We start from the raw sequence: 12383 nt of genomic DNA, 5'->3' as shown, positions 1-12383 counted from the left end.
TGTAGATTATTTGAAGATAACTTGTAGTATAAATGCAATCTATTTTTGTTGCAGCACATTGATGTTATAATGTATTACTTGAGGAAAAGAGGCAAGTATGGCCCCCACAACAAGACCGGGTTTACTACACCAGATTGTTTGTTCAAGACTAGGATTGAACAAATTTATGAAAAGTTCCAAAATTCTCCTCAAGAAAAGAAGTTTTTTGTTGTCAAACCCCAGAACGTTGTAGCAGAATATATATTGGCGTATAGACTACTCGCAAATGTTGCATGGGATGAAGTTGATTATGTCATCATGCCCGTCAACATTGTAGAAAAATTCCACTGGGTGTTGGTTGTTTTTGACATTGCAGACAGGCAACTTTATTCGTATGATTCCATGGTCTCTTCAGGCAATCACCCTATTGTTGAATCTTGTGTCGACAAGTTTTCTGTTATTATCCCTTTGTATTTGTCATGCACCGATTTTTATGGGAAGCGTAAAGACATCAACTTCAAGAATACAAAGGCATACATTGAGAAAGCTGTTACCGACCCTCTTAACATTCAGTGGATTGTTGGAGAGATACCACAGCAAAAAGAAGGATCACTGTAACAAAAATCTTCTTTCTTTCAAAACATTTAACCCTTTTTTTCTAATCGTTTGGTAAAAATTGACATTTTTTTTATCTTTGCAGTGATTGTGGTGTATTTGTTGCTTCCTTTGCAGAGTATGTTAGTCTTGGAGAGTTATCAATTCCGGCAGAAGACCTTTCTGATATTGACCAACATCGTAGACCCTATGGAGCGCTACTTTGGGACTATGCTAGAAAGAAGCAGGAGCATGGGGCAATCAATGAAAGTGAGGTGACTGGCAAATTGGCAAGGAGAAAAGGTGCACCAGCTTTGAATGAGAAAACACGAGTCCAGAGGAAAAAGAAGTAGTTGTAATATTTTGTATGGAACATGTAGTACAATTATTTAGTTGATGCTTGTTTAGAAGAAAGATGGTAGACAAGTTTTTGAATAATATTGTTGTGCTTTAATTGTAGCAGACTTGCGCTACAATTATAGTAGCCTTTGTTTTTTTTTTCTTATCCAGTATAGTAGTTCAAATGGAAACATTCTGTTAGTTTTATATTCACTTGTTGAATGTTTACAGTACTTGATCTTCATTATTTTTAGCATATAAATCCTTTCCAACTGAATTTTTATACAGTTATTCTGTCAACGCAAAATATGTAGTTATTTTGTTGTTTTTCTGTAGATAAAGTGTAAAAATCAGTAACTAAATATTTTGTTGCTTTTACATTCAATTCGTTGAATGTAAACAGTACCTAATCTACATTATTTTTAGCATATAACTTCTTTCTAGCTGAATTATAATCTAGTAATTATGTCAGCTCCAGCTATTGTAGTTTTTTTTGTAGTTGAATTTGTAGATAATTTGTAGAAAATATTTAACAATGTGTTTTGTTGCTTTTATATTTATTTGTTGAATGTAAACAGTACTTGATCTACAATATTTTAGTATATAACTCCTTTCCTACTGATTTATAATGTAGTTATTCTGTCAATTCCAGTTAATGTAATTTTTTTGTAGTTGTATTGTAGATAAATTGCAAAAAAACATTAACAACTATGTAAAGGATTCTAGAGATAGTAAAAAAGTGGTAGATTATATATATAGAAACCATTCATAAACAAATCACTCTATGAAAGTATTATCTCAATACAGAAAAATCCTAACTAACTACATTATTGTAACGGCCCAACCGGTCGTTTTGAGTACTAGCACTCCGTTCAGCAGTTGGAGGCCATGAACAGCTTCATTTCGGGTATTATGACTTGTGCGCGTGGTCGGAATTTGATTTCGGGAAGTTCGGAGTAGATTTAGGAAGAGAATTCTCATTTCGGAAGCTTAAAGTTGAAAGAATGAACTAGGATTGGAATTTTGAGTAAACGACCTCGGAATCGGGATTTGAAGGTTCCAGCAGGTTCGTATGATGATTTCGGACTTGGGCATGCACCCGGTGCGGGTTTTGGATAACCCGGGAGCGTTTTGGCGCCTATTGTGGAAGTTGGCATTTTAGAAGAAATTTTGTAAGTTTGGCTTGAAGTGCATTTCAGTGTTATCGATGTCCGTTTGGGACTCTGAGACTGGGAATAGCTCCGTATGGTAATTCTGGAGTTGGGGGCGTAATCGGAAGTGAATTCGGAGGTTCGTAGACCATTTTGAAGCCATTTGGCTAAAGGTAGAAATTTGAAAGTTTTTGAAGAGTTTGACCGGAGGTTGACTTTTTGATATCGGGGTCGGAATCCAATTCCGGAAGTTGGAGTAGGTCCGTAATGTCAAATATGACTTGCGTGTAAAATTTTAGGTCAATCAGACGTGATTTGATAGGTTTAATCATCGGAAATAGAAGTTGGAAAGTTCAAAGTTCATAAAGCTTGAATTGGGGTGTAATTCATGAATTTAGCGTTGTTTGATATGATTTGAAGCCTCGAGCAAGTCCGTAATGAGTTTTGGGATTGGTTGGGGTCCCGGGGGACCTCGGGTGAATTCCGGGTGGTTAACGGATCAAAAATGGGATTTTTGGAAGAAATATGCAGCTGGTATCTGGTATAACCGCTTCTGCGGAAATGGGATCGCAGAAGCGGCCCCGCAGAAGCGGGGAAGCAGCCGCAGAAGCGGATTAGGGCGAGGGCAGTCAGGACCGCAGAAGCGGCACTTTGACCGCTGAAGCGGAACCGCAGAAGCGATTGGCTAACCGCAGAAGCGGAAAGCCTGAAGCGATGGGAACCGCAGAAGCGGTAAGCGGTCCGCAGAAGCGGAGAGATTTCCGCTGAAGCGAAAATAGCTGGGCAGTGAGGTTGTTTTAAGTCGGATTTTGAGTTCATTTCTCCCATTAAGGTAAGTTATTCCCACCTATTATAAGCTAAATACATTGATTATGTATGAGATTAAGCATGGAAATTAGTGTAAATATTGGGGTTTTGGTTGGAAACCTAGAAAATTATAATCTTGGATTATAGCCACGATTTTGAGTATGGAATTAGGAGAAAATTACATATTAGAGTTCCCAAGGTCATGGGTAACCTTTATCTTCGAAAAATTTCGGATTCCGGGCACGTGGGCCCGAGAGCATTTTTGTCAACTTTTCGTTCGGGGTTAGGAATTGTTATAAATTGGGTTGTAATGTATAATTGAGCATGTATTAATGGATTTGTATGATCGTTGGCTAGTTTTGAAGCATTGTGCGTTGGTGCAAGTCTTCGGAAGAATGTAGAATGCCGGTTGTGGATCTTCGGAGCGAGGTGAGTCTCCTTTCTAATCTTGTGAGGGGGAATTTACCCCATAGGTGAGTTAAATTGGTTATGTGCTCCTATTTGTGGGGGCTACGTACGCACGAGGTGACGAGAGTCCGTACGTAGCTACTATTATGCTATTGTCCGGGTAGTTAGGACCCAAAAGCATGTTATACTTGGATTACCGTGAACCCATTGATAATTTGAAGTGTTTCAATCACCTTGAATTGGTAAAGGAATTTAAAAAGAGATTTAATATTAAATTTTCCCTGAAATGTTAAAAAGAGAAATTTGTCTATTTGGTTGATTGTCCCCGATACGCTCTTAATTTCCTACTTGAGCATGTATTTTATGTGTGCCTGCGTCGCATGGATGATTCGCGAGCAGGATATGTGTTTATTTATGGAACGGGCCGAACGCCTCAGTGAGAATAGATGCATCTATGGTTCGTGTCGCTCGACCCTCGGCAGTGCACAATTTACATTTCTGTTGGAGCGGGCCGTCGACCTCGGCATGATTTGCGCATGTTTGTGCTGTTGTCTTGAACTTCATTAAGTTATTATTGCCCTTTTGTGGCTTAAAAATATTTGGATTATATTTAAAGAGAAATTCTGGAAATTTACCTATGAAGGAATTACGTGTTTACTTGTTTCCTCTATCTGGATTAGGATCATGTTTATAAAATAAATCCACTGTTTAGTATGGACATATTAAGGATGAATCATTTCTGGATCGTTAGAGAGCGTCAAAGTTGACCATCTCGTCTCTACCCCTTCGGGATTAGGCGGGATACTCACTAAGTACACGTTGATTACGTACTCATACTACACTTCTNTTAATTTCTATTTGTTTATATAGGAGGAAGGCTCCGTATTCTATAAAGGACAACCAAATTAAGCCATGGTTAGATCTTGGAGTGGAAAAGGTTGACAAGAAGGAGTGGTTCTTTTCCCTGGCACACCCCGGACAAGTCCTCAATGACTCTGTAAGATTCAATGTATTTGATTTGTAGATATTTTGTAGATAATTTGTGGATAATTTGTATTCTGATTGTAGATGCTTTATTTTCTGTTTGTAATGTAATTGTAGTTATTTTGTAGTTTTGTGTAGATTATTTGAAGATAACTTGTAGTATAAATGCAATCTGTTTTTGTTACAGCACATTGATGTTGTAATGTATTACTTGAGGAAAAGAGGCAAGTATGGCCCCCACAACAAGACCAGGTTTATTACAATAGATTGTTTGTTCAAGACTAGGATTGAACAAATTTATGAAAAGTTCCAAAATTCTCCTCAAGAAAAGAAGTTTTCTGTTGTCAAACCCCAGGACGTTGTAGCAGAATACATATTGGGGTATAGACTACTCGCAAATATTGCATGGGATAAAGTTGATTATGTCATCATGCCCGTCAACATTATAGAAAAATTCCACTGGGTGTTGGTTGTTTTTGACATTGCAGACAGGCAACTTTTTGCGTAGGATTACATGGTCTCTTCACGCAATCACCCTATTGTAGAATCTTGTGTCGACAAGTTTTCTGTTATTATCCCTTTGTATTTGTCATGCACTGGTTTTATAGGAAGCGTAAAGACATCAACTTCAAGAATACAAAGGCATATATTGAGAAAGCTGTTACCGACCCTCTTAACATTCAGTGGATCGTCGGAGAGATATCACAGCAAAAAGAAGGATCACTGTAACAAAAATCTTCTTTCTTTCTATACATTTAACCCTCTTTTTTTTCTAATCGTTTGGTAAATATTAATATTTTTTTTATCTTTGCAGCGATTGTGGTGTATTTGTTGCTGCCTTTGCAGAGTATGTTAGTCTTGGAGAGTTATCAATTCCGGCAGAAGACCTTTCTGATATTGACCAACATCGTAGACGCTATGGAGCGCTACTTTGGGACTATGCTAGAAAGAAGCAGGAGCATGGGGCAATCAGTGAAAGTGAGGTGACTGGCAAATTGGCAAGGAGAAAAGGTGCACCAGCTTTGAATGAGAAAACACGAGTCCAGAGGAAGAAGAAGTAGTTGTAATTGTATGGAACATGTAGTACAATTGTTTAGTTGATGCTAGTTTAGAAGAAAGATGGTAGATAAGTTTTTGAACAATATTGTTGTGTTTTAATTGTAGCAGACTTGCGCTACAATTATAGTAGCCTTTGTATTTTTTTTCTTATCCAGTATAGTAGTTCAAATGGAAACATTCTGTTGGTTTTATATTCACTTGTTGAATGTTTACAGTACTTGATCTTCATTATTTTAGCATATAAATCCTTTCCAACTGAATTTTTATATAGTTATTCTGTCAACGCATAAATATGTAGTTATTTTATTGTTTTTCTGTAGATAAAGTGTAAAAATCAGCAACTAAACATTTTGTTGCTTTTACGTTCAATTTGTTGAATGTAAACAGTACCTGATCTACATTATTTTTAGCATATAACTTCTTTCTAGCTGAATTATAATCTAGTTATTATGTCAGCTCCAGCTATTGTAGTTTTTTTTGTAGTTGAATTTGTAGATAATTTGTAGAAAATATTTAACAATGTGTTTTGTTGCTTTTATATTTATTTGTTAAATGTAAACAGTACTTGATCTACAATATTTTAGTATATAACTCCTTTCCTACTGATTTATAATGTAGTTATTCTGTCAATTCCAGTTAATGTAATTTTTTTGTAGTTGTATTGTAGATAAATTGCAAAAAAATATTAACAACTATGTAAAGGACGCTAGAGATAGTAAAAAAGTGATAGATTATATATATAGAAACCAATCATAAACAAATCACTCTATGAAAGTATTATCTCAATACATAAAAATCCTAACTAACTACATTATGATCTTAAAAAACCTCAACAATTACACATCAAATTCTGTTATCCTGAATTCACCAACAATTTTTATGAAATATTCTGTTAACTACATAAAATTTTATTTCTTTTTGGGTGCATTCTTGCAAGATCTTTTGTTATTCCCTTCTCCTCCGCAGTTGCCACATGAAACCTTGTACTTCTTTGAATTTATTTCATCATATGTTTTGTATCTTTCTTTTTGAGGTCTTCCTGGATGCCTTTTCCCTCCTGTAGGTGGATTTACTACTTCTTCAGATATATGTTGTGGCATATTCCATTTGCTTTCATCAGGCAGGGGATTTACTGGTATTTCATAAGTACGCAATAGGTTCTTCCTTGTGTAATAAGGAGAACAATATTGTTCAAAAAACTCATCCCTGTGTCTTAAAGCAGCCAAAGCATGTGGACAAGGAAGTTCATTAAGCTGGAATTGCCCACAACTACATCTCTTGTTTTCAAGACAAACAATATAGCGTCTCACACCATCTAGTACTGTATGGATGTAGTCTGTTGAAGCCCTCACCTACAATTACATTACAAACAAAAAAAACAATTCATATACGGTTAAATACAAAATATCTACAAAATATCTACAAATTATCTACATTGTCCTGTATAAATTAATTTGATGCAATAAATGATCAGATCTTACTCTAAGCTTGTGCAACAATGTTCTGTTGTCATCCAACTCTTTGCTGAATTTAAACCCAAGGTATGTGAATATACCCTTTGCTTTCAATAACTTTTCCTTCGTCCAGCGTTTAAGAAGAGTCCTCATATACTCTAATAGTTCTACTATCGGCAGCTCTCTTGCATATTTTGTTACAACATTCAACGACTCTGCAATGTTTGATGTCATAGTCCAAGTTCTGTTCACCGTAGCATGTACTCGAGACCATCTGTGGTAGCCAATATCGTATAAGTATTCTTTAACACGCGGGTCAATCTCTTCAATCTTTGACATCCTTTCATTAAATTCATCAAGCGTGTGTGATCGCGCCGTGGCAAAGTACAATTCGCTTAACTTTAGATGACCCTTCTTGAACTTTGCCCTTATATTTGTCCAAATATGCCACATGCAAGAATAATGTGGCATGTCGGGATAAACAATAGACGTTGCCTTCAAGATACACTCATTCCGATCCGAAACAATACACATATTTGGTCTTTCACCATATGCATGTTTGAATTGCTTAAAAAACCCACTTCCATGATGTGTCATTTTCTAAATCAACAACAGCATATGCCAATGGTAATATGGTACCTACATTATGTGGCAAATAGCAATTAATTGGCTGCAGGAAAAATGCACAGGAAGACATATACATACAAACTACAACTTTTCAACAATATATCTACAGTAAATCTACAAGTAATACTAAAAACAGACAAGCTACAATATTTCTACAAGATTTCTATAATAAAACTACAATATCTGCTGCATCCATTGTACTAGCTGTTAGCATTATTCCCCTGTATGTTGACTTTAAGAAGGTCCCATCAACTACTACAACTGGCCTACAATATTCTCAACCACTGATTGACGTACAAATCGCAACAAATACATACAAGAAGCAGTCACCGTCCGTCTTCTTCAATTTAACTACAGACCCTGGATAAGTCTTCTCCAGAATATACAAATAACTAGGCAATTTGCTGTATGAGCCAGCAGGATGACCTCTCAAAAACTCCAAAGCCTTTTCCTTTGCTCTCCAAGCTTGCATGTATGTTAAGTTCACGCCGTGTTCAGACAACATATCAGTTTGTATGTCTTTTGGTGTGTAAATTGTCTTAGGATCAACATATTTTGGAATAACCATGCTACCAACTACCAAAGAGCATGTGTGCAAGCTGTTGAATGTTCTAACCTTGAACATTGCAAAATCATTTATGCTAGTTGCCTTGAAGTGCCATGTACAATTTTCACCAACACATACCAGCCAGTAGCTACAAAATAAAAATAATTTAAACACTGGTATAAAAAATGTAGATCACACAAAAAAATAGTTTTAGCATAAAAGATCATATACAACAGTTTATATACAAAAAACTGAAGAAGTAAAAATTTAAAAATAAACTACAAAATAAAAAAGAATAGCAAGTGCAATGTTCATACCTTCTAGCACTAGATCTTTTAACCCTGAATTGGAACTTGTGCATGACAGAATAGTGCTTCATTGCAATTGCAATTGTTTGCTTGTCTTGGTATACTTGTCCTATTTCAATAAACCTTGGTGTACTATCTGTTATTATTATACTTTCAGATTCCTCTATAACGGGAGATGTCGGCATATCAAGTAACTTTAGTGTTCCAGACGAACCTGCATGAAAATAAAGATAAATTCTTTTATGAACAGTTTGTAGAAATTTTGTAGATAATTTGTAGAAACATTGCAATTCTTTATTTCATATTAATTTTTCAAATGATATGTAGTTTTATTGTAGAATAAATGTAGAAATTTTGTAGATATTGTGAAAATCCATACTGATATATATATTTGCTCTGACATGTAGTTTATTTATAGATAAACTGTAGATAAAGAGTAGGACATTGATATACAACCAGAATTTGATAGAAAAAGTAACAGCACAAACCTGCAACTTTGTTCTCATTGGTGATACTCAATTCCATATTGAAATCGCAAACAGTTATACATAGCGGATTGATCCTAAGTTTTTATTTTCCTTTTTCGTCTCCATGTATACACGAACACCCATATCGTTCCTAATTTCCATTGGAGGACAATGCTCGTTGATAATGTATTTGATTTCTATAATTTTTTCAGATGTATCGATCATTAATTGTTGTGATATTGTAGAAATCAATAGACTATAACTCGCATCCTTATCGACTACAATGCCATCGACCTGAAATTCTCTAAATCTCCCATAGCTATCCCAATTCCCATTCAGTTGTAGCATAATTGGGATTTTGGACATAATTGCGTTTGTTGCAGAAGAATTGTAGAAGATTTAGTCGTTTTTGATTTATGAAATCAGAAAAAATGTTGAAACACAGTGTATCGCAAAAACAGAGTCGCTAAATTTTGAATCGAAACAGCCGATAATTATTAATGCGTGATTTGCGTTGCAAAATATCTGGGAGAATATTTAATTCCCCAATATTAGCGCGTCTAAATAAGGAAGCCTACAGCTCCAATGATTCCTTATTTAATGAATTGTCTATATTTTGTAGAAATACTATTAGCATGGCGGGTAATATACAAACTATGAACATATTTGGTAATTTAGTTTCCTATATGGTATAGGAACGAAAATTTCCCTTTAAATTGCAAGGAATCCAAATACAGCAGAAACTATAGCCATTTCGGATAGTCGATCCTAAATTATTTAATATTAGGAACATAATTGATTGGTTGATTAATTTTAAGTAAAATCAAATTCTATCTCTCACAATAAAATAGAAGATAATCCTTTGTGTGTTCATATTTACAAGATGCGTTAGAAGTGGTTGGTCGTGAACTTTTGATCCTGCTTGCTCCATGGGCAAACTTTCAAGTTTAAAAAGTTTTTCTCTTGGCAAAACTTTTGAAAATTTGACCTTAAAGGTTGTCCAGGAACAAATAAGTACAAAAAGTTTGCCATGGGGCAAGTGGGGGGACAAAAACTCAAGACCACGCCTTGTAATTGTTTGGCTCAAATTAACAATGTACTTTGTAAGCTAGAAAACAATCAAAAATAAGAAAAGGGTAAATCGTAATCTAATATAATAAACCTAGAGATGCCAAGATGATATTATTGTTGTAGATCTAGTATTGCAAAGTGATAATATGGACTCAATAAGATATGTTCGTTTGAAGCAGAGATAGAGAGAGAGAGCCAGAAAATGAGAGAGTTGTATTAGATCAGAATCCCCTTTTTTACAATGTGGAGGTCTCCTTTATATAATAAGAGACCTTCCTCGAAAGAATCAAAAAGTTACAAAGACAGGTAACGTCTCCCTAGTGAAGACACTGAGTCCTAAACGATGTCGCTTTTGTCCCCACGTCCGAGTCGTACCCGCTACGTTAGTCGGTGTACACTCACTGGGCGTACCCACTGGCATAGAGATGCTGAGGGTCAAATTTGACCCTATACAGTTAGTCCCTCCGCTCGTTGGAGACGCATTCGGTGGGTGTCTTCGATGGGCGGAAATGNAATTGTCTATATTTTGTAGAAATACTATTAGCATGGCGGGTAATATGCAAACTATGAACATATTTGGTAATATAGTTTCCTATATGGTATAGGAACGAAAATTTCCCATTATTTAAAGCTTGATAAGAGTTGGACCGGATTGGGTTATGACCCAAATTTTAGCCAATCTTGGCCCAACTCATCTCAGCCCAACTAACTTTTGTACGGGTCAATGACCCCCTCATTTATTGACTAAGCCCATTTTGACCCGCCCAAAATCAGCCCTACCTGCCATTGATACTCCTACATAATAAGTATTAAGCTGCAAAGTTGGCCTGTCTAAGAATCAAGTAGACCAATTCATTTACTCTTAATATTATGTTCTTACAGTTCAGTTACTTCAGTAGTAGCATTTACCTTCTAAGAGATTTTAGAACAGTGCAGAGATAAATATCTGGTTCAAGAGTATTAGATGAGATGGACAAAATAGTTAGCAGATTATACCATACCATGCCATGTTTTAAGAAGCTCCATAGTCTTTCAATAGCAATTGCAATTTAGTTTGTGGTAGAACAGAGAAATTTTACGCTAAGTATAGAAACATCCTGATAATAAAGATGCAGACAACAAATAATACAGATGCAAACAATTCATACCAAATAGCGAACCTATTACCTATATAACGTGTTGACTGTATGAAATTTATGAAAATCAGAAGTTTCAACTTTCAATTAGTCTGCTTGTACATATTGAATTACTCAAAATGACGCAGGATATTTTTCTTCATTCCTGCTTCTTTTTTCCCTTGATGTGGGAGGTGCAAAAATGAGACTTTTAAAGACCTGCTAAAAATATCACCGACAATGAAGAGATTGCTCTCTTAACTGTGAGATGGTTGATGTGTCAATGGAATGATTTAACATGGAAAATCTGACACCTAGACTTGTATCCATCGTTCGCTGCAGCCTTCTCAAACGTTTTCATTGCAGCATCGTTCTCTTGTAGGCTGGTCTGCACAAAGAAGCGTGCCCACCAAGAAGAGCTCCGCATTTTTGCCTTTACAATGGAAAGCAAACAGCGTGTGAATTCTTTTATTTATCTTTTCAGAGCAGAATTAACAATCGAGAGAGTCTAGACACCTAACAATTGAGTGCCTCAGAACACTGTATGCCAATTTCACAGTTTTCAGATTATCGTACGATCATAAACCTGGTGTTGTGGATAGTACTTGGTATTGCAACATCAGTTTTCTAGTTTGTTTTGTAATCTTACCACTTATCCTTTCAAGTTAATTCTTTGCTTAATAGTATAAAGTACCAAAACAGAAAGCTCTCTGTAACCACAAAAAGCATTTCAACCAATAAACATTTAATCCATCTCTGTCACTCAAAACATCAAGAGCGATGCTTCTTAGATGCATTGACTAACATAGAAGAGGAACTTTTATACTTTTGATCACTTTTTTCACTATCAATCACCAGAAATAAAAGCAACACATGACCTACTTTTATGTTGAATTTGCCAGAAATAAATTCCAGTCCACTTGTGAATTCAACTTCATTGATATATAACAAATATCAACTCTTATATTGGTACCTATAGACATTCAATTGAGGTAATCTACTCTAGCACGACAAGGAGTACCAGGATAGGAAGAAGCTGAAAATGCATGTAACAGCAAGATAATCAATCAACAAATAAACTGACAAAAATTACCAACCAAAACAAGTGATAACTGAATGAAGAGTTTGTGACTTACAGGACGTCCAAACTTGGATAGCTCAGCGACTTTAGCTCTGGAGTGACCAGGGTAACCTGATAATTTAGAACAATAGAAAAATTAACATAAGAGCAAGTAAAATGAACCCCAAAGTGCTTTTAATAACAATACATGTTCTCCTCATGGTACCTAGGAGTGAAAGATATTTATCTCTCAAAAGCAATTGTTTCAATTAACCAATTGCTGTATGGAATTGACAGCGCTACGCATTTAACTTACGTGGGAAACTGTCTTACAGATTTCCTTTTTAATTTTTCCCTTATTAGGGGAGTAGTGGTTAGCTTATAAGATACAAACTTTCTAGTAAATACCCAAT

At 35.6% G+C, this 12383-nt stretch overlaps 2 protein-coding genes across 3 annotated transcripts in view; both read right to left on the bottom strand.

The window, feature by feature from the left end:
* Window positions 1–6229: 6229 nt before the first annotated feature.
* On the bottom strand, window positions 6230–7114 carry LOC109243548. Its single transcript, XM_019410488.1, has 2 exons — window positions 6803–7114; window positions 6230–6673 (listed from the first exon to the last, which is right to left on the bottom strand). Exons 1-2 carry the CDS (start codon window positions 7112–7114, stop codon window positions 6230–6232), a joined length of 756 nt encoding a protein of 251 aa, XP_019266033.1.
* A 3754-nt stretch (window positions 7115–10868) lies between these two features.
* Window positions 10869–12383, bottom strand: part of LOC109243553 (uncharacterized protein At3g49720-like) — a 7567-nt gene continuing 6052 nt past the window's right edge. For both annotated transcript variants that reach the window (XM_019410495.1, XM_019410494.1), the window contains exons 6-7: window positions 12047–12102; window positions 10869–11343 (exon numbers count right to left, since the gene is read on the bottom strand). In XM_019410495.1, the coding sequence (XP_019266040.1) occupies window positions 11191–11343; window positions 12047–12102 (209 nt within the window). In that variant the 3' untranslated portion in view covers window positions 10869–11190. The remainder of the gene's footprint in view (window positions 11344–12046; window positions 12103–12383) is intronic.

Source organism: Nicotiana attenuata, unplaced genomic scaffold, assembly GCF_001879085.1.
Source record: "Nicotiana attenuata strain UT unplaced genomic scaffold, NIATTr2, whole genome shotgun sequence".
Taxonomy (NCBI): domain Eukaryota; kingdom Viridiplantae; phylum Streptophyta; class Magnoliopsida; order Solanales; family Solanaceae; genus Nicotiana; species Nicotiana attenuata.
This window is presented reverse-complemented; position numbering and strand designations above follow the sequence as displayed.

Bases quoted from the DNA above. Each gene is read 5' to 3' on its own strand.
- LOC109243548 (XM_019410488.1), bottom strand. From the start codon at position 7,114: ATGTCAAAGATTGAAGAGATTGACCCGCGTGTTAAAGAATACTTATAC. The intron at 6,674-6,802 runs GTAAGATCTGAT...ATGTAATTGTAG, and splicing joins CATTGTTGCACAAGCTTAGA to GTGAGGGCTTCAACAGACTA.